General features: G+C 39.4%; 1 protein-coding gene across 3 annotated transcripts in view; it reads left to right on the top strand.

Annotated features, from left to right (window-relative positions):
• The window catches only part of PAK1 (p21 (RAC1) activated kinase 1), a 154,200-nt gene that overhangs the window by 120,675 nt on the left and 12,055 nt on the right, over positions 1–21,470 (top strand). For all 3 annotated transcript variants that reach the window (XM_049652738.1, XM_049652747.1, XM_049652733.1), the window contains exons 6-11: positions 2,910–3,026; positions 4,659–4,833; positions 7,170–7,233; positions 11,066–11,114; positions 16,277–16,389; positions 19,691–19,808. In XM_049652738.1, the coding sequence (XP_049508695.1) occupies positions 2,910–3,026; positions 4,659–4,833; positions 7,170–7,233; positions 11,066–11,114; positions 16,277–16,389; positions 19,691–19,808 (636 nt within the window). The remainder of the gene's footprint in view (positions 1–2,909; positions 3,027–4,658; positions 4,834–7,169; positions 7,234–11,065; positions 11,115–16,276; positions 16,390–19,690; positions 19,809–21,470) is intronic.

Here is a 21,470-nt window from a genome sequence, read left to right as displayed (position 1 = left end):
TATTCTCTATCTTTTGATTGTAGCCATTTTAGTGGGTGTGAAATGGTATCTCATTGTTGATTTGATTTGCATTTCTCAATGGGTAGTGATGTTGAGCATCTTTTCATGTATTTTTTTTTTTTGCCATTTGGTTATCTCTTTGGAGAAATGTCTTTCCTGTTGTTGATTCCTAATTTAATTCCAAGGTGTCAAATAATACATTTTATGTGTTTTTAATCCTTTAAAATTCATTATGATGTGTCTTGTGGCCTAGCATATGGCTTATTCTGAAGAATGATCTATATGTGGTTAAAAAGAATGTGTATTCTGCAGATCTTGGGTAGAATGTCCTATATATGTCAGTTAGGTTGAATTGATTGGTGGTATTGTTCAAATTTTCTATGTCCTTGCTAATTTTTATCCTAGTTCTGTTAATTATTGACATCTCCTTGAGGTCTGTTACAGCTTTTGCTTTCTGCTTGGCTGTTTTGATTCTTTTATGTATATGCACACAGCTAGGCATGTGAGCCTAGTGTGGGGCCTCTCTCATGACTGCTGTGACTGTGAGCAGTCCCAGCCAGAATTTGTTTGCCTATCCAGGACTGCAGTCTCAGGCTGGTAGATCTGAGTTGTGGCCTCTTTTGCTACCAGCTCTGGGAGGTTACCTCCGCTGACAGCACCACGGGGCCTGGGCATTGTCCACTGCTCCAAATGAAGGTGACCCCTCTTAGATGATGCAGTTTATAACCTGCCTTGCCCTGGAAGAGCCCCCACTCTGATGGGGCTGGGGCAGGCGGAATGGATGGAAGCAGCCCTGGGCCAGAGCATCGGAGGTTCCTACTGCTTTTACCCAAAGTTCAGCAGGTTTTATGTCATAAGCATTTCTCAGCAATATATGTAGACCTCCTAGAAGTATTGGAACACACCAAGCATGTTTCCATCTCAGGATCTTTGTACTCCTTCTACCTGCCGTGAATATTCTTTTCCCAAAGAGTCCCATGGCTTGCTGTCTCAGTTCATTCAGGCCTCTGCTTATATAACTTCTCATTAGAGAGCCCTTTCCATGACTACTCTATCTAAATTAACATTCTCCATTCCTAACCAATTACTGCTCTCATACATGTACCTTATTACTACCTGGAACTTTGGTAATTAATTTTGACTGTATTCTCTTCTAAAATGCAAGCATAGGACCAGGGTCTATATTTGTTTTGTTCTTTAATATAGCCTCAGAGCCTAAAATAGAGCCAGGTACACAGTGAATGAATACATGAGTTGAAGTCACTGCTTTTGTTAAAATAGAGGTTTGTGGTTATTAGACATAATAACAATTTAGTTGATTCCTCACATCCTTCTAGCTCCTTAGCATTTATTTACAAAGTGTTTTTATGCCCACATCACTTCATTTCATCCTCCTTTGGCCCTCAGGCAGAGAGCTGCTATCATTATCCCCATTTTATAGACAAGAAACTTGTGGCTCAGGGCGGGACAGCTCTGCCTAAGGACACAGGGATAAAAAGTAAAAATTTGGGTTAAAAACCTATATCTCTTGATAGTGGTATTTTTTTCTTTTATGTTTATTTATTTTGAGAGAGAGAGAGAGCACACTATTGGGTTCAACCACCAGCAGGGGAGGGGCAAGGAAAGGGAGAGAGGGAGAATCCCAAGTAGGCTCCTGCATTGTCAGTGCAGAGCCTGACGCGGGGCTCAAACTCACAAAATTGTGAGACTATGACCTGAGACGAAATCAAGAGCCAGCTGACTGAGCCACCCAGGTGCCCTGGACTGGTGGTTGTTAATATTACCACCCAAAGCCATTACCTGTGGAAAACAGAATGTGTTGCTAAGAAAGATGATGAAATGCCCTTTTCTACAGAGTTAAAGGAAGCAAATAAACATGTTAAATTGTGTTTACAGTATATATCGGGAGCACCAGGGCCACATCATGATGAAGAGATTGCTGAGTGACTTTGTTCCCATTTTGGGTTTCTAGTTACATTTTTGTCGAGTGGAATAGTGGAGAGGAAAGAAATAGTAGAGAGCAGAAAGATATCAAAATATGTGATTTGACAGGGAAAGACCTCTGTTGGATTTCAGAACGGGAAGTAATTTAAGGTTACCCCTCCAATTATACCCCTCCTCTTCCTCCACATGCTTCAAACGATGAATCTTGAGACCAAGAGGATCAATTCATCACCTGTTGGCACCAAAGCTACTTGCTTACATATACCCAGGACTGCCAATTTTTAATTAAAAGTTATGCCCTGCACCAGCAGTCCTGTTCAAATCTATGAGATTGCCAGTTTTCCTCCCTTAGTATGTCCAATGTGGTAAAGATCAGTCTCCCACACAGTAGTTCTTGCCTAGTATTCCACTAGGTAAGTTCCTTCACTTAGCTCCTGTCATTCTGACTCCTGACTTTCCTCTCTCCAGAAGCCCCAAATGGCAGGCAGGAGGGGAGTTCACCCTCTCTCTGTCCCCCATATCAGATACAGAAAGGAGTAAGGAATTATAATGATAAACTTTGTGAAGTTTCAAACTTTTGATCCCTTTCCCACATTTTGTACTTTGTTACCTGTTCAGTGAAGAGAGTCAAATTCATAGAATAAGGGAAGGAACTATGAGCTTGTGTTCAGAGTTTGGACTAGGCAAGGCAAGTAGAGAATCTGTAAGCTGGCTTCCTAATCCACAAGTAGGCTTTGGGTGGGAGAAGGAAACCCCCAAGGGACTAGTGGGTAGTAGTAGCTAAAAGAAAAGGGAGAAGCTGACTGAGTTCCTGGGACTGGCTACACAAAGGTGGAGAGTTTGGAGTCTGATTCGGGTGTGAGAAGGGGTGTCTGAATGAGATTACTCCTGGGGTTTGGCAATTCTGGTAGCTTAAGTCTCATGTCAGCTGGACCTGATGAAACCGGCTTTTCTCTGCTGTATAGAATGTGAAGACGGTGTCTGAGACTCCTGCAGTGCCACCAGTTTCAGAAGATGAAGATGATGATGATGATGCTACCCCTCCTCCAGTGATTGCTCCACGCCCAGAGCACACAAAATCTGTGAGTCTTTGGAGATGTGGACAGCTTTGGGATTTGACAGAGCTTACAGGGGGAGTTATAAGGCCTAGAGGCCTAGAGGTTTAATGCTGTGGTAAGGGTCCTTGGATTTTTGCAGCTGGTGAAATCACAGAACCACCTTGACTGAAAAGTACTTTCTGTATGATTAAAGATATGAGATAGTGTCTTTATTTATCACTGGTTTGCAGATAGTCCTGAAGTATCCTAGATAATTGGTGTTTATACCAACCTAACTCTAGTTTGCTTAGGCTGTTCCTCACAGACAGGAAGATATATAGAATTAATGTTACTTAGTGCAGGACTTACATAAATTATTCTAGTCTCCTGGGAAGCAACAAAGCAGCCTGCTGCAGATCTTTTCTTCTCTGTTAAATGTGTAGCATTCTACCTCCTAGAACATCATTGATGATACTGAAAGGCCCAAAGGAATTTATAAATATGTTAGTGCTATTAATATGCTGGACATCAGGAGTGCATTTTGATGCTGGATATTGGCAGTGATTTTTATTTAACTTCCTTTGAGGTTCTTGCATTTCAAAATAGCCACAGTCCCTCTGCCCTCACTTTGCACAATCTGGTCCCCATGCCTTTTACTTGATTTAGCATCAGTGCGCACTAACCTATCATCAGATGATACTCTATTAGATGATTCTTTGTTTGGAATTTTAATATGACAAGAGCTTTACAATGAAAGAATGATCTAGGGCTTACACTCTGTGCTAATGCAAAAAAAAAAAGGCTGCCTTTTGAGTAGAGGATTCAGGGAGCTGTTCAACCATAAGTTGATTGACTGACTGTAGGAGATGCGTGACGGAAATTTAAGGGGTTTAGATGAACTTTTAGGATGAGAACTTTTAAACAGAATCTGTGGAATCACCCTTTCTGTAGGTCACAATGAGCTTCACAATTGGAGAGTTGTCAAGATAGCTCACCTTGATACGGCCTTTTTTCAGTTTGCAAGCATGTTTATTTAAAAAAAATTTTCCCACTAAACCAAGAACTTCTCAAAAACAGAGGAAATATATATGTATGAATAGTGCTTAACATAGTTCTTGGCAGATAACAGAAAGGAAGTAAATAGCTAATGAACAAATGAATTGGTAAATTTGATCTTCATAGCATTCCTTTTTTTTAAAATTTTTTTAAATATTCATTTTACGAGAGACAGACAGAGACAGACAGTGTAAACGGGGGAGGGGCAGAGAAAGAGGGAGACACAGAATCTTCTGAAGCAGGCTTCAGACTCCAAGCTATCAGCACAGAGCCTGATGCGGGGCTCGACTCATGAACTGTGGTATCATGACCCGAGCTGAAGCTGGTTGCTTAACCGACTGAGCCACCCAGGCACCCCAATTCATAGTATTCCTTTCTAAAAGGACACTGTTAATTCCTAATTTATGTTGTGTATGTGAGAACAAGGAAGGCCATTCCACCCACAGAGGATGGGCCTGGGGCACAGAAGAAGAGGAGCATAGATTTTGACCTAGGAGAAGGGTTGAGTTTATTGGGATTTGTTCTTCTGTGGATGTTCTAACACACATGTGTAAGAGGCTCCTGAGCATCACCTGTGCTAACAAAGACTGGCCTTGCCAAATTCTTGCACCAACAATGCAGGTATACACACGGTCTGTGATTGAACCGCTTCCTGTTACTCCAACTCGGGATGTGGCTACATCTCCCATTTCACCTACTGAGAATAATACCATTCCACCAGATGCTCTGACCCGGAATACTGAGAAGCAGAAGAAGAAGCCTAAAATGTCTGATGAGGAGATCTTGGAGAAATTACGTAAGCACTTTGTAACCTTCTCGACTTGCCTTTTGTATGTGACTGGATGAGCACAAAGATGGAAAACCATTGCTAAAAGGATCCTGGTCCTAGGCTTGGTCTATGTGGCTGGCTGGCTATGCTTGATATCTTAGCCACGTAAGGTTTGCTTCTCACCTTGCCCCTGCAGCCACCTCCTCTGTCTCAGCAGCCCTGATAGGATATCACGTTAGAATGGGAATGTGATGAGAATGTGGATTGCTCACTTCAAGGGCTAGGTATCTCTTAACCTTAGGCATGGGTTATGGAGATGAAAAATAGCTTTTATCTAGTGATTAGTCTGGGATGTTGTGTTGAGAAAGACCGAGGCCTTATTCATACCTGGTCAGAAAGATTCCTGTGATTATTGATGCTTGCCATTGACCAAGGAGAAGACGGATCTGCCATCTTGGTTGTAGGAAAAGAGTGAAGGGAAACTAACATTTTGTGAGCCTGTGCTATGTACCAAATGACAAGCAAGGTATTTCCTTGATTTTTTTTGTTGTTAATTTATTCCTTATGAAGATAGACATTATAATCTTCATTTTTTGGAGTTAAGGTATTTGAGGCTCTGGTTATGCTAAATACCCTGCCCAAAGATCACACAGCCAGAAAGTAACAGGGCTGAGGTTAGAGCCCTTGTGCTTCTATAATGAAAGCATGCTGCCTCTTGGTCTCAGGTGGTAACTTCTGTTTCACTTTCTTTAGTGGCAAGAAATGAGGGTGTGTTAGAATAGCTTGTTGCTGTGTTTCAGTAAACTGTAAGAGAATTTCTGCCTGAAGGAAGGACTAGGTTAGTGTTTGGGCTTGGAAAAATCATTTGATGAGGACTTCAATTTATTCTTTGTACCTATTTAGTTCTTTTTTACTAAAATTTTTTTTTAATGTTTATTTAGTTTTGAGAGAGAGAGAGAGACAGAGTGAGAGCAGGGGAGGGGCAGAGAGAGAGGGAGACACAGAATGTGAAGCAGGCTCCAGGCTCTGAGCTGTCAGCACAGAGCCCGATGTATGGCTTGAACCCATGAGCCATGAGATCATGACCTGAGCTGAGATCAGACACCTAACTGACTGAGCCACCCTGGCACCCCTGTACCTATTTACTTCTAAAGGAGATTTGATGTGACTTATTTGGCCAAATCTGCAAACTAGCATTGCTTTTTAAAGCCTAGGTTTCTGGTTCTTTAGCTTAGCCACTTTCAATTGCTTCCTGATAATTCTTATTTGACTTTTTAAAAAATGTCACTCTTTTAATAGTTGCCCTTGCCCAGAGCCCTTATGAAATGAAGTAGGAAAAGCCACTTATCTAGCCATCTGTTTACTCCTATATGTAGTGTTTTTCTCTGAACCAGATTTGTTTTAAAGCACTAATACTTAGAACATAGAATTAGGAACAGCAGACTAGCCTGGGAGTTAAAGGCACTTGGGTTGAAGCCCCAGCCTTGCCAATGACTTGGGGTCTTGGGCAATTTCCTATTGTTCTCTAGGCTTCCCTTTTCTCATCTTTTAGATTAGGATGTTAATAACTGTCTTATTTGTAAATCAAATGAGATAATATATGTGAAAATTATCAAATATTAGTAATTGGTGTTGGGGAGAGCTCACTGGACTGGGAGACCAAAAACCAAACTCCAAATCTTAGTTCTGACCACCAATTTGCTGTGTGACGTTGGGAAGAAGTATCTTCCCTTCTGTGGGCCTTGGTTTCACCATCTAGATGGTGAAACCCAACCTCTCTCATACCTTTGTGTCTTTGCACTTGATATACTTCCTTCTGTAACCCCTTCTTGACTTTCCTCTCCCTGGCTAACTCCTACTTACCCTGTAAAAATCAGATATCACTTCCTTTCTGAAGACTTTCCAGTCTGTATTTTATGCCTCTTTCTGTATTACAACAATTGGATTTTCATGAAACTTTATGTTAACTTTTCTATTTCTTCCATGAGACTGAACTTCTTGAGAGCAGGGACTGTTTTAACTATGTCTCATCTATCCCTTTATTCCTAGTATTCAACATAGGGCTTGGTACATAGTAAGTGAGCATATTAAATGAGTAAATGTTTATTGAATGAATGAATTTAAAAATGAATGGTGGCCTTTAGGAGTTTAGAAATGGAATAGAATACGATGAATAAAAGCCGTAAGGAGATGAAATTTTTGGTTGGAACTTACGGGCAAGAGCTAAGGATGTACTGAGTATGGTTTTGGGTGTTTGAGATAGTTTTTTAATCCTTGCCAGCTCCAGGGTTTGGGGGAACATGGGCCCTGCTTTGTATCTTGATCTGGGAAAAAATGATTCATGGTCTCTGTTTCTTTCAAAGGGAGCATAGTGAGTGTGGGCGATCCTAAGAAGAAATATACACGGTTTGAGAAGATTGGACAAGGGTTAGTAGGGGCATTTTCTTTCCCTAGAGAAATGACTTAAAAATTGTGTATGCTGGTATATATGATTTTGCTTTTGTTTTGCCTCTCATAAACCTTGTTCTTTCTCTACCTCATCCCTCACCCATCTGGAAGTGTTATGTTAGGCTGACTTCAGGTTTGGCAGAATTATGCTTAGTATGAGAGATGTGCCATTTAGCTGACCATGTTGCTAAAAATAACCCTTCAGTGAGAGTGCAAAAGCCATTTATTTTCTTAGCACAAAACCTGCTTCCCAAATTATAGCTCTGCTTTTTCAGATTAACCCTGTTGACCTGGCGCTGAGACCTACCAGCACTAATATGAAATGGAAGACTCTGAACTACAGACCCTTCTGCTAGTGTAATGGGACCTGCTTTTCTAGGTGGATGCCAGGATTCATGTCTCCTGCTCTCTGATTTCTTCTGTGAATCTTGCATGCTGCCCTCAGTGTACTGAAGTCAGCAACTCTTAACTGAGTTCCTGTTTATGTGCTAGGCACTATGAATACAGCTATGAATCTGATACAAACTCTGTCTTCAAAGACCTCATGTTTATGATAAGTCTTAAAAGTGTTTGGCCATTATTTTGAGCAAAAGAAGCCAGATATAAAAGAGCAGACACTATATGATGTGTGTTTATGTGAAGTTCAAGAGAAGTTCAAAAGAAGACTTCTATTTATGCTAATAGAAGTCAGAAAAATGGTTGTGTCTGGGAAGGGCATGTGAATTGGGAAGGGGCATAAGGAACCTTTGGAGTGATCTTAATGGTGAACACATGGGTGTGTACATATTGAAAAATCATCAAGTTGCACACTGAAAATTTGTGCAGTTTACTTTAGTCAAGTCATATCTCTGTATAAAAAAGCAAAATAATGAGATTTCTATAGACCTACCCAAATAGCTAAAATTAAAGAGAAACTGGAAAAAAAAAGCACCTGACTTACAGAAAGCTCTCAGTTAATTGAATGAAAGCATTGTTGCTAATGAAGTCTTTGAAGTTTTCTGTTTTAGTTTTCTTTCTTATGAATCCAAGAACTTCTGAAAATAAAGTATTGCATTATATAATGATGTGTTTGTACATCATTCTACAGCTTACATCTGTTATTTGCATCTGTTGTTTAATTTAATCCTCAAAATAACCCTGGACATGAGTGGATTTTATTTTTTTCCTGGTCCAGTGCTTTTCCTACCAGACATGCTTTTGCGAGTCTGAACTGATATAAGGTAGTTAACACCTTGAAGAGAAATCATATTGCTTGTCTCAAAATAACCTGGGATGGCATTTCCTTTACCTAACTACATTACAATATTAAGAATGTAGAAGAAAGGTGCATGGACAAGTGTGGGCAAGTCAGGTTGCATCTCTGGACTTCAATTTCTTCATCTGTAAATTTAAGAGAGGGTTTGTGGACTCAGAGCCTTTCACTTCCAGAACTTCTGACTTTTCTTTCTTTTTTTTTTTTTTAATTTTTTTAAACGTTTATTTATTTTTGAGAGAGATAGAGAGTCAGAGTGCAAGCAGGGGAGGGGCAGGGAGAGAGGGAGACACAGATGCTGAAGCAAGCTCCAGACTCTGAGCTATCAGCACAGAGACCAACATGGGGCTCGAATTCACAAACTGCAAGATCATGACTTGAGTCGAAGTTGATACTTAAACGACTGAGCCACCCAGGTGCCCCTCTGACTTTTTTTTTTAATTCAGAAATGAACATCAGAAATGTAACATATATAGGCATAAATAGGCAACATCTGAAAAATGTTTTTTCCTTGCTTTTTTGACAGGTCTGTTAGTGTGCTAAGGGAGGAATGAAAAATGTATTAAGCTCCTACACATTGCATGATTTTAAAATGCCACAGGGCACCTGGCTGGCTCAGTTGGTAGAACATGCAACTCTTGATCTGAGGGTCGTGAGTTCAAGCCCCATGTTGGGCATGGAGCCTACTTAAAAAAAAATAGTAAAAAATAAATGCTACATAAATATGATGAATTGATAGTTACAATTTTTGTTTGCTTTTTATCCCTTAAGACCTGAAGAATTTTTTTTGACCTGGAATTCATATGTCTTTTTTTAAGGTACAAATAATCAAGTATTAACTAGTGGGCCTGACATCTAAATCTCTGTAATCATGGAGACATAGTCCCAAAATGTCCAGTCCCTTGGGGCCTGGGCATATTTGCCCTTTAAGAATGATGCTTATGGTAGGATGGAAGAAGATGAGTATAGGAAAATAGACACCGGCTTAATGACAGAAAATGACTAGAGATAGAATGATCAGGCAATGGGAAGATAACTGCCAATACAAATAATCCACTTCTTATAGCCCGTATCTTATGATCGCAATTTCCTGGCATATAAGTATACTTCTAACTAAAGAGTGGTGGTGTGGAAGCTGGTGACCATAATTTTGAGCTGCAAGGCCTACAAGTGACTTTTCTCCCTAAACGGACCTGATTTCCCTGGGTAGCATAATCTCAGGGCTTGCCTGGAATGCATTTGGTAATATATAGACTTTAAGATTTCTTCAAATTGCACATATGTATCTGACATACAGCATGTACAGTTATAAATGTTGTTGCATATTACTCACCTACAGATATACAGGGTTCATGGTTATAGGCATAAAATTAAGTTTTTAGTTATTTAGAACGGACATGATTCCTTTCCTAGCATTATTCAGTTTGTCTCTGCCTTTCTTCTTCCCACTCTCTGTCTCTGTTTGTATGTGTGAGTGTGTGTGTGTGTGTGTGTGTATATATGTTTGTGTATTATACATGTACATATGTGTGTATATGAGGTTATTTTTACCTTGGGGATGGGGTAAGAATTATATCGGATTTTCAGGCAACATATGTGTTTGAAAAACCATATTTAATATTTTATGTTTGAAAAAATGAAAAATAAAAACCTATTTTACAATATAAACTGCAAAATAAAATTCACATATCCTCTTGATAGGATAAATGAGTAAAAAATCACTGTTCTAAAGGTTCATAAGATTAAAGCACCATGAGATTAATTTTCTATTTTTTAGTACTTACAGTTTTTTAATGTAAATTATAATTGAATATAACACAGATAAGTGTACAACTCAATGAATTTTATAAAATGAACACACCCATGTAACCAGTACCTACATTAAGAAATAGAACATTACTATTACCCCAGAAGTCCGTATTTCTTTTGCTAAAAATATAAGCAGGTCAACCCTCCCCGCCGCCTCCCTCCACCTCATTCTGAACATTTCCCTTGGACCCCTTTCCCCTCACTCACCCCTGGTTGAAAACCATAGATCTGACCTTACTAAGGTTTACAAATAAAGAGTTTGAGGCTGCAAGGGGTTAAAGGAACCTGCCAAGGGTGATGGAGAAGAGAGGAGGAAGAGCAAGAACAGAAAACTAGTATATAATCAAGACCTGTTATATTCTAGGCACTTGGCTAAGTGCTTTATGAACTAATTGATTTAAATTCTCTTATAGTCTCTTACCTCTTATCTTCACTTTGCCAACGAGGAAAGTGAAGCTCAGGGAAATTAAATCACTTGTTCAAGATCATATAGCTTGTAGATACTAGGTAGACATTTCATTTTGGAACCTAAGTCTTTTGGCCCCTGGAGCCTGTGTTCTCTTTCTGCCATGTACTGCCATGTACATATGAGAATAGAGTAGGGGGAGGGGGGATTGGGGAGGGTTATTTTTGCTGCTATTATTATTAACACTTGCATTGCCAGGTCGTGTGTAGATCTACATTTGACAAATGTCACTTCATTTAATACCTGTGTTGTTTTTCTCTCTCTCTCTCTCACCTGTCACGTAGTGCTTCAGGCACTGTGTACACTGCAATGGATGTGGCCACAGGACAGGAGGTGAGTATTAACCACCGACTCTTGCTCCTTCAGTTCTACTGTTTCTTTTTATGTTTGGTTAATTTTTAGTTCTTCTTAGCTCAATAGGGACACTTCTAGTTTCTCACTATAGGAGACTAGAACTAAACAGAGGAGTAACATAATGAGACTTACAGATTTTGGAAAAAGTCTCTGTGGCTACAGCATGGAGAACAGATTGGAGGAGTTAAGCTTGGAGCAGGTGAGTCAGGTGGTTATTACATAATTTTAGGTGAGAGGTGATGGTTTGGACTGAGGCAATAGCATAGTATGAATGGGAGGAAGTGACTGGATTTGAGGGGTACACAGGTAGATTTGCCAGAATCTGGGGATTGATGAATGTGAGGATGACTCACAAGTGAGCGATCCTAGTTAAGTAGAAAGTAAAAAGGTGGAGGTATAGGTTTGAAGAAGTTGGATATTGTCTGAGAGATCTTCTTGTGGCACTGCCTAGTGGTGGATGATTGTTTATACAAGTTTGGTGTTTGGTAGAGAAATCTGACGTAGAAGAGATTTAAACACACATCTCTTGACTCCTGATGTAGTGATCCTTTCGTTAGTCTGCGCCCAGAATTCCAGCAGACGTTGAGGTCCTCATTTGGAGGCACCTCTTTGTCTTTCTCATTTCATTAAGCTGGCAGAACTCTGACTTTATTGCTAAGGCCTGCTGACCCTACATCTTCAGCAGAAGGAAGCCGTGAAGGGAATATAGAGTACTTGAGTTTTCCTTTCATTCTGTTCTTTGATTGTAGAGCGGGAATGTTGGCAGGCGGGCTGGGGATGGGAGCTGCTCGTGGAAGTACTTAGGTTGCAGAGTCCTGGGACTCAGAGGTTGTGAGAGAGACCTCTTGTTCCTGTGATAGAGTACGGCTCCTGGGAGGGAAGCTACTAAGACCTGCTTGTGGATGTTTGGTGGTTGAAACCCCTGGTATACTGGAGCAGTCATGGTCAATAGGAATAGCACATATTTCACCTTGCTCTTGTGAATATTTTATAAGCATCAAAACCAAATATTGAGGCTCCGTTGACGGTAGGTCAACTTAAAAAACAAAATAATTATTTAAGGATTTAGTCATTGTTCTTTGAGATGAATTCAATAACCCAGATGCTTAATGTTGTTAGCACTTAAATGATTTTAGGCAAGTCATGTGACTTCTGAATCTGAGTTTTATTTATGAAATGTACATGATAACGTATACATACCTACCAAAAGTGTTGGAAGAATTCAGTAAAGCAATGTACGTGAAAATGCATCATAAACTTGAAGAATTAAAGTTATATATTTATTACATTCAGTAAAAAATTCCATATTTATTATTTTTTATTTGTTCCACAAAGCAATTGTTGAAGATTTGCCTTATGCCACACTTTGTGCTAAGAACTGTGTGAAATATTGAATCCTGTGCAGGCACGCAGACATTAAAATCATATATAAGTGTTAGAGACCACACTTGCCGTTGGGCACATATAAAAGTCTTGTAGTGTGGAGAATAGATCAGAGGACAGGAACCTGCGTTAAAGTAATGGTGAGTAAGGAAGGTATTACTGTGCCAGTTTTAAACATGGTGAATTAGAGGCAGAGGTAGAAAAGAGGTGATTATACCAATCCTAAAAAGAACCCTGTGAGGTAGGTAATATTATTTCCTTTTACTGATTAAGATTTTGAGGCTCAGAGAGTTTAGCTAACTTTTGCAAGTTTGTGCTGCCAGCAGTTAGCAAGGACTGGGTTAGAATCTTGATTCTAAAACGTAGACCTGTGTTCTCCAAGCTGCAAGGCCATAACAGAGCTAAGGTTAGGTACTAGGGCTCCTTGTCCTGTTTCTGGGCTCTGGGGCCCTACAGCCCTTGATGGGAGACAGGCTGGTGATTGGCAGTTCCTGGAAAGGCCTGGAACCTGCATGTGTGAGAAGCTGGCCACAGGAAATAGAAACTTGACTTCACTGTATGCCTGCCTTGTGGTTACAAAACTATGAATGGAAGCAAGTCCATTAGGATGGCTAATGTAGTGTGGTCAGGAAGGCCTCATTTCCTGCCCCAGGGAGCATAAATCGTTAGTGGAGCTGGCAAGATGCTCTCAGTCTTTGTGAGTGAATGCTTATTGGGGGTTATCCACCTGGGAAGAACAGAACTGTTGTGTGTCACATATAGGAAGATTAGCATGTTAGTGCCAGGAAGTCTCCCAGTTACAGATCCAACAATTATTTTTCAAACCCATTTTTAGAGGGAATGTGTTTTATAGAAGGAATAGATTGGAAGAGACTTTGGAGTCATATGGACCTGAGGACATTGATTATGACCTTGGTCAATTTCTTAAAAGTCTGAGTCTCAATTTCTTTACTTGAAAATACAGATAATGATTTTTGCTTGGAGGGTTGTTGTTACTTTTTACTGAGATAATGTAACTAAAGCACCTAACCTAGCACCTGGCGCGCAGTAAGCACTGAATAAACAGTGTTGTCGGTGGTTGGTTTTTGCTGTCATTCCTGTTGATGTGGTCATTCTTGCTGCTCTGGGTTAGATATTCCTCAAATACAGTCATTACTAAAATTCATGGTTTTTATTGTTCTCTTCCTTTATTATTAAAAATTTTTACTTGTATTTGAGTAATGCATTGGCCACTATCTCCTATTTAGTCCTCAAAACAATCCTGCAAAAAAGGGAACCAAAGGTGGGATTATTATCCTCAATGTACTGATGGAGAGACCAAGGCACAGAAAGCTTGTGATTGGTCAAGGTCAGTAAATGACAGCCTCAGAGCTTAGGTCCCCAGAGCTCAGGTTCTCAGAGCACAAGCCCAATTCTTTTTCTTTTATAGAAATGCTATGTGCTGTCCTAAGAGGGACGGATTGTGTGAAGGGCATTTAGCCTAGCACATATTTAGTAGCTTTTGAAAAGGATTCCTGGTATCCTGCTACTGCCTCTGTGTTATTCTCTACTTGCCAGTCATCTCCCTTGCTGCTTCCAGCAGCCACCTCTTTGAGGTTTGTAAGCACCGTCCCATTCTTTAGGATGGCCAGAGGAACTCCAAAGGTATTCCTTTGGCCCCAGATTTTAATATATATTATAAAGGTCACTATACTTAATACATCTTTAGATCAATATGTTGCTCTTCAGATATTAGAAAAAGCTAATAATCAAACATTATGGAAAGCTATAGCCAGACCAGAAGCCTAACCTCATAGGAGACCCCACTCCGAAGCAAATTTTTCTTGCTTGCGGTGAGGAATGGAAGTAGTCAAGTGTTTAAAAGAATCATTTCTGTTCTTATTGATGAACTGAATCTCTGCAGAAGATTGCCTATACTTTACTTAAAGAAATATGAGTTATGTTTTTTTTTCCCATAAAAATGTGGATTATTCGTTTTTTACAGCTCTTGCTGCTTCTGGAAAGACTCATTTAGTTGTTCTGTTAGGTTGTCCCTGTTCTTGTCTGTTAAGCAGGAAAAGAAAATATCTCTAGGGAGTAAACATTTAGCAAATAATTTAAGCTCTGTGGAATAGTCTATTGCTGATGCTATTTATAGTCTAAAAACAAAGTTCTTATCAACCCACTGAATTCTCTCTTTCTCTCTTCATTTCCACAAACATTTGTTGAGCAACCACTGTGTGTCAGGTCCTGTGCTTGGCACCAGGGATTCTGAGTTTTCAAATGAGCTCTCAAGCTTCTAGAGATACACACCCTAACTAATCATCATAAAGGCACTATGTGGTAAGTTCCCTAAGAGAGCTATAAATATGATCTTATGAGGCTTTAAAGAAGAGAAAAAAGCCTATCTGGTTTGGAGAATGAGGTTTCTTTTGGCCTGACACAAAGTATAAATAGCTTTTGAACATGTGGAAAGGATGCAAGGTACTCCAAATGGAGAGAAGATCAGATCACAGAGTATGTGAAGGAATACAGTGGGAAGTAAGATAGGGGTCAGATCATGAGAACTTTGAATGTTGGGCTGAGGAGCATCTAGGCAAACAGAAACCATTTATGTATTTGAGCAGAGCAGGGTGTTATCAAATGTGCACTATGGGGAAGATTAATTTGGCCTTGTGTGCAGGGTAAATTGGCATCACTTTTGAGGGTTCTAATCCTAACTTTGCTACTGAATCACTTGTATACAAATAACATATCCTCTCTGAATCATGATTTCCATATCTGTCAAAAGGAATCAATATTAATACTTAACTCATAGTGTGTCTCCGAGGGTTAAATGAAATAAACCTGAGAATACCTTACCTAATACTTGATACATAGAAGAAATGGACACAAAAGTGTCTTGGAAACTAACTTATACCTTATATTTGTGTTATGTGGAAATTCATTTCCACAGACAAAAAAACCTATTAAATTCTTTTTGATACATAAATATTAAGGATCTCATCCCCTTTTTCTCTTCTCTCTTAATGTGATCAACTCTGATTTATCTTTCCACACCAAGTTCAAAAAGTCATCCCCCCCTTTATGAAGCGTCTCAACATTGCCATATTGAAGGAGGTCTTGCTCTATTTTGTGTTTCTGTAACACTTCGTATGGACTTTTGTTATGGCATACCTCTTTTATATTGTGATTAAAAAAAATATTTTTCTCTTATGAATATTTTATTAATAGAAGGTTTGATCCTCAAACTTTGGTGCACATCAGAATCAGCTGGAGCATTTATTAAAACAGAATTCCTGATTCTGTCTGGGTGGGACCTAAAAAATTTCAATTTCTTGGGCACCTGGATGGCTCAATCAGCTAAGCGTTAGACTCTTGATTTCAGCTTCAGATCATGATCTCACAGTTCATGAGGTCGAGTCCCGTGTTGGGCTGTATGCTGGCAGCATGGAGCCTGCTTGGGATTCTTGTTCTTCCTCTCTCTCTGCTCCTCCCCCACTTGCGTGTGTTCTCTCTCTCTCTCTCTCTCTCTCTCTCTCTCTCTCAAAATAAATAAATAGCCATTAAAAAAATAAAAATTTTAATTTCTAACAAGTTGCCAAATGATGTTGATGCTGCTGGTCCGGGAACCTCACATTGAATACACGGGTTTATGTGAATTCTGCAAGGGCTAAGACTGATTCGTCTCTGTCTCCTTAGTGTTTAAATTCTGGTACTAAGTAGTCACTCAGTAAATGTTGAGTGACTGGTTGCTCATTGAATGTACTCTGTTTCAGGTGGCCATTAAGCAGATGAACCTTCAGCAGCAGCCGAAGAAAGAGCTGATTATTAATGAGATCCTGGTCATGAGGGAAAACAAGAACCCAAATATTGTCAACTACTTGGACAGGTATGAAGTAATAGGTCTTGTCAGAGAGATCAGCCTGGGACTGATGGGTGGTGGAATTATTAGTGGAGAAGGCATCACCAGCACTCTAAACTGCCTTCATTTAAGAATCTTCTGTGATGCTTGGCTGTCTGCCTCTGACCCTGTATACTGCTGGACACCTCTGATTGCTGCACAGTCTTTCTGGGTTAGATGAACCCTACCACCCTGTAGCTTCTGACACCTGGTCCCAGAACCGTTTGTTCTGCCTCACAGAGGCCCTTCAGCCCATCTGCCAGAATCAGCCATGTAAGTCTTTAAATCATTTCACATTCCAGATCTTTCCTTATCCTACTCACCCTCCTGAATAAGTTCTAGTTTATCTTTCTCATTCTCTCAAAATTTGACAGTCTGTAGTTTCATTTGAGATTGACCAATATGGAAAGAATAAGACTTCTCTTGTTCTAAATTCAACATGATTTCATCCACTGTTTTATTTTTAGGAAGCCTGTTTCATTGTTGACCTCTAGTTAGTCTGTAGTCAATTTAAATCTCTGATCCCCTTTTTTTTTTTTAAATGGGAGCTTGCCTTAAACTGGTAATGTAGAACTTTTTAGGAACCTTCATTAAATCCCATTTTGATTATGTCAGCCCATTATTCCAGCTCATCAGAATTCTGTTCTTAAACATAATAATAGTGGTTATAGCTAGCATTTGTGTTATGCTTTACTTTGCACCAAGTACTTTCATGAACATATCTAATTGTGAAATAGGGTTTACTACCTGTATTTTACTGAGAAGAAACTGAGGTTCATAGAAGTTAATAACTTGTCCAAGACCAGTAAGACAGTAAGTAGCAAATGAGGGTTTTGGATTTGAATATTCCTAGCACCAACATCCATACCCTTTCCATCATATCATGTTCTTTTCTCCTATATGTGAAAAAAGAAAGTGAGCTTCTTGCCTGGGTTTTAGAGACATCACAGGTCGAGGTGCTATTGGACTAAGTCTTGGACTCTAACTTTTTTTAATATTTATGTTGCATTGTCAGCTATATTTCATTTCTACCAGATTCTGCCAGATTTCTTCTTTTGCATCTAAAACATTGGTAGGCTTCGGTTTCTTTAAAGAAGAAAAGAGTTGGACTTTGACCTTTCCAATGCATAATGTTGATAACTATAGCAAATAAAGCCTTCTTCCTTTTTGAGGAATGATTGTCTTTCCATGATGCGGATCATGACTGGCTTTGAAAAATCCTCTGAAAGTTATTATTCACCTTCCCATCTCTTTGAAGAACTTATTATATAGAAGAGTATAGCTTGGACAAACTCCTGAAGGCTATAAGGGTACCAGATTTTGGCTTAGGATGAGGAAAAATGAAAGCTTCCCAATAAAAGTATGTCCTATCTCATTAAAAAGTGAGTGTCTTATCACTGGAGGTATCTGAACGATAAAATGCATGACCATGTTATTGAAGGAATTTGTGTCCTGGGAATAAGATAAGAAAATTTATAAATTTGTTTATCAATTGTGCCTTTGCTGGTGTTTCCAGAGGCTTGTGCTGTGAAACCAGAAGTAAGTAAGGTTCAATCCCTGCCTTCAAATAAAAAAATACCCAGGAGCTCCTGTGGGAGCACAGAGGAGGGTGCCCTTACCCTGAGCAGTAAGTAAAGGTATTGCAGTTGAGCGTCTGATTCTTGTGAGTTGTCCCAGGGGAGAGCTCCATCCGATTTGTTCTTCTCCAAATGTGTGATGCTCTGAGGCTTTACCTTGGAGATGTGATTTTTGATGGTACCTTGGCATACAGTGTAGCCACAGAGTTTTTGGGACAACCTGTATCTGTTTGTGCATTGTCTTAGCTTTGCACAGCAAAGCCGAGGTATGTCATGTCAGGCCCAGGTAAAGAGGCTCTCTTTTCCAAGTGTCCAGAGATAGTCTCTTGAACCCTCATATTTCTTCCTCCCAATCAGTCCAAGCTGGCAGATGTCTCCTTGATGTGCTGGATGAGAGGGCATAATGTGCATTCTTTGTCAGGGAAGAAATAGGCTCATGCCAGTGGAGAGTTTTTTACCCAGTCCTAAATTATCTTTTAGTCCAAGTCCCCATCATCTTCTCTCTCAAAAGAGATTCAAGTTGAAGAACATCTTAATCTGTCACATATATTCTTCCTGGAAACTAAAAAAAAAAAAACAAAACAAAAAACTACAAGACTTTGAGTTACAAAGAATATAGAAGCTATGTAGAGAGTACTAGATTCAGAATCAAGAGAATAGGATTCAAATCCTACCCTTTGCTGAAGGCTTTTTTTTTTTTTAACAGTCTCTGTCTGCCCAGAAGTAGTCCCAATATCAGGGTGACAATAAGATGACATACCACACAGCTCAACTCAGTCCAATATAACTTCTTTGTCTAAAGCTAGCAGAAAAGTCTGTAGGGCTCTAGGCTAGTCTTTTTATTTGTTTCATTCTGCAGCTAAAAAGACTGACCAGACAGGCTAAGTGATCTTTTTATTTATCACATAATAGGACTGAATGATCCAATCCCTGAGTGATAGTATTGGTCGTAACTCATGTCTCAATAATCTCTGTAGGGATATAGCACTAAATGGCAGCCCTTGGCTTACCAGAAGAGGCTTTGGCTCTGCAGGCTTTGTTGAATTCATTTCATTTTTAGAATCATGTAAAGTGGAGATCATTGCCAACATAATATGTGTATGATACTTTATAGCTTTTAAATGGCTTTTATAGCCATTATTTCATTTAATATTTACAATCAATTATCTTTTATTTTGCTCATTGATTTATTCAGGAAACATTGGCATCTACTGTGTTAGACTCTGGGGATAGAGTCTTGAACAAGACCCAGTACTTGGTCTCATGGATCTCAGATTTAGAACTCTCAAGGAGGTTTTGTGACTTGCTCTAATGCTGGTGACATGGATTCCAAATCCCATCTTTGTCAAATGTTTGGTTGCTCTCTGCCTTGATGCTTCTAGATGTGTGGAAATGATGCCTAATTTTGAGAAGCGTTGCTTTGTATTGTGATGAAATGTAATTTTATTATATCTTCAACCTAATAATCTTAGTTCTACTCTTTTGGGCTTCACAGAATAATCTGCTTTGTTTCCTCCAGGAGAATCCACAAGGGATATCAAGTTAGTGTTTCTATCCCCCAGATTTTGCTTTTCCCCGGAAAAAAGAACCCTAGACTTTTCCAGAGCTGATGGAGATACAGGTTCACTCTGTGTATATGCTGAGCCTTTGAAACCCATTGCTATGGCTCAGTGTGCTCTGTTCCTTCTTACCCCTTTTCTATACTCCTACAGTTACCTCGTGGGAGATGAGCTGTGGGTTGTCATGGAATACTTGGCTGGAGGCTCTTTGACAGATGTGGTAACAGAAACTTGCATGGATGAAGGCCAGATCGCAGCTGTCTGCCGTGAGGTAAGGCCAATGGCCAACCAGCCTCGAGCAGGAAGTGGTCTTCATATCAGTGTCTATCAGAGTTTTTTATTTGATGGGATTTCTGCCTGGGCACTGAAGGTGGAAGAAATTTGCTGGACTCTCCCATTATTCTTTTGTTTAGCTGTTTTGAATTTTCTATCACTATGATCTATTATTTAAAGATAACTTTATTCTGATTACAAAAGTATATACCCATTGTATAAAAATTAGAAATTACATATATATATATGTAAAGTCACTCAATTTCAACCTTAAAGGTGACTGCTATAAATACTTTGTAGTATTTTTCTCTTTTACATGGATATATATTTTAATCATATTTTTATTCTACTTTCCTGTTCTCTTCGTGTGCTGCGAAGGAAATAAAACAGATTAAGAAGGTAGTGACAGAGGAGGTACTATTTTAGACAGAGTAGTCAGGGATGGTTTTGCCATAGATTTGAATAAAGATCTGAATATACGAAAAAGCAAGCCACACAAAAATCTGGGGTAAAATACTCCCAGGCAAAAGAAATGGAAAATGAAACTTAAATAGGTATTCTCTTTTCTCATTGCTATTAAATGTCAAAGGTCTGTAATATGCTGGTGTAAGAGGAGAAAAAAAAAATTCACAAAGTTTCTGTGAGAAGTAATATCCTCAGGGAGAGCCCCATGTTTTTAAAGCTTTTATTTAAGCTCAGTCGGTTGAGTGTCTGACTTTGGCTCAGGTCGTGATCTCGCAGTCTATGAGTTCAAGCCCCACGTCGGGCTCTGTGCTGACAGCCCAGAGCCTGGAGTCTGCTTCAGATTCTGTGTCCCTCTCTCACTCTGCTGTTCACCTGCTCCTGCTCTGTCTGTCTCTCTCTCTCTCTGTCTCTCTTAAGAATAAATAAGACATTAAAAAAAATTAAGTTTAAATTCCAGTCAGTTAACATACAATGTAATATTAGCTTCAGGTGTACAATATAGTGATTCAGCACTTCCATATATTACCCATTGCTCATCACAAGTGCAGTCCTTAATCCCCATCCCCTCTTTAACCCACCCCTCCTCCCCACCTCCCCTGTGGTAACCATCAGTTTGTTCACTATAGTTAAGGGTCTTTTTCTTGGTTTGCCTCCCTCTCTCTCTCTCTCTCTCTCTCTCTCTCTCTCTCTTTTTTTCCCTTTCCTGGTTTGTTTTGTTTCTTAAATTCCACATATGAGTGAAATCACATGGTATTTGTCTTTCTCTGACTTATTTCACTTAGCATAATACTATCTAGCTCCATCCATGTCATTGCAAATGGCAAGATTTCATTCTATTTTATGGCTGAGTAATAGTCCATTGTGTTTTTATGTGTGTGTATGTATGTATGTATATGTACATATATACAACAATTTCTTTATCCATTCATCAGTTGAACTTTGGGCTTTTCCCATAATTTGGCTATTGTTGATATTGTTGCTATAAGCATCAGGGTACAAGTCTCCCTTGTATTTTTGTATTCTTTGGGTAAATACTAAGGCAATTGTTAGATCATAGGGTAGTTCTATTTTTGACTTTTTGAAGAACCTTCCAATATGGCTGCAATCCCCCCAATAATATAAGAAAGCCCCCTTTCTCTGCATCCTTCCCAGCATCTGTTGTTTCCTGTGTTGTTAATTTTAGCCATTCTGACAG

The sequence above is a fragment of the Panthera uncia genome, chromosome D1 (genome assembly GCF_023721935.1).
Source record: "Panthera uncia isolate 11264 chromosome D1, Puncia_PCG_1.0, whole genome shotgun sequence".
Lineage (NCBI taxonomy): Eukaryota > Metazoa > Chordata > Mammalia > Carnivora > Felidae > Panthera > Panthera uncia.
The sequence above is the reverse complement of the archived record's forward strand: the minus strand, read 5'-3'. Positions and strand labels throughout refer to the sequence as shown.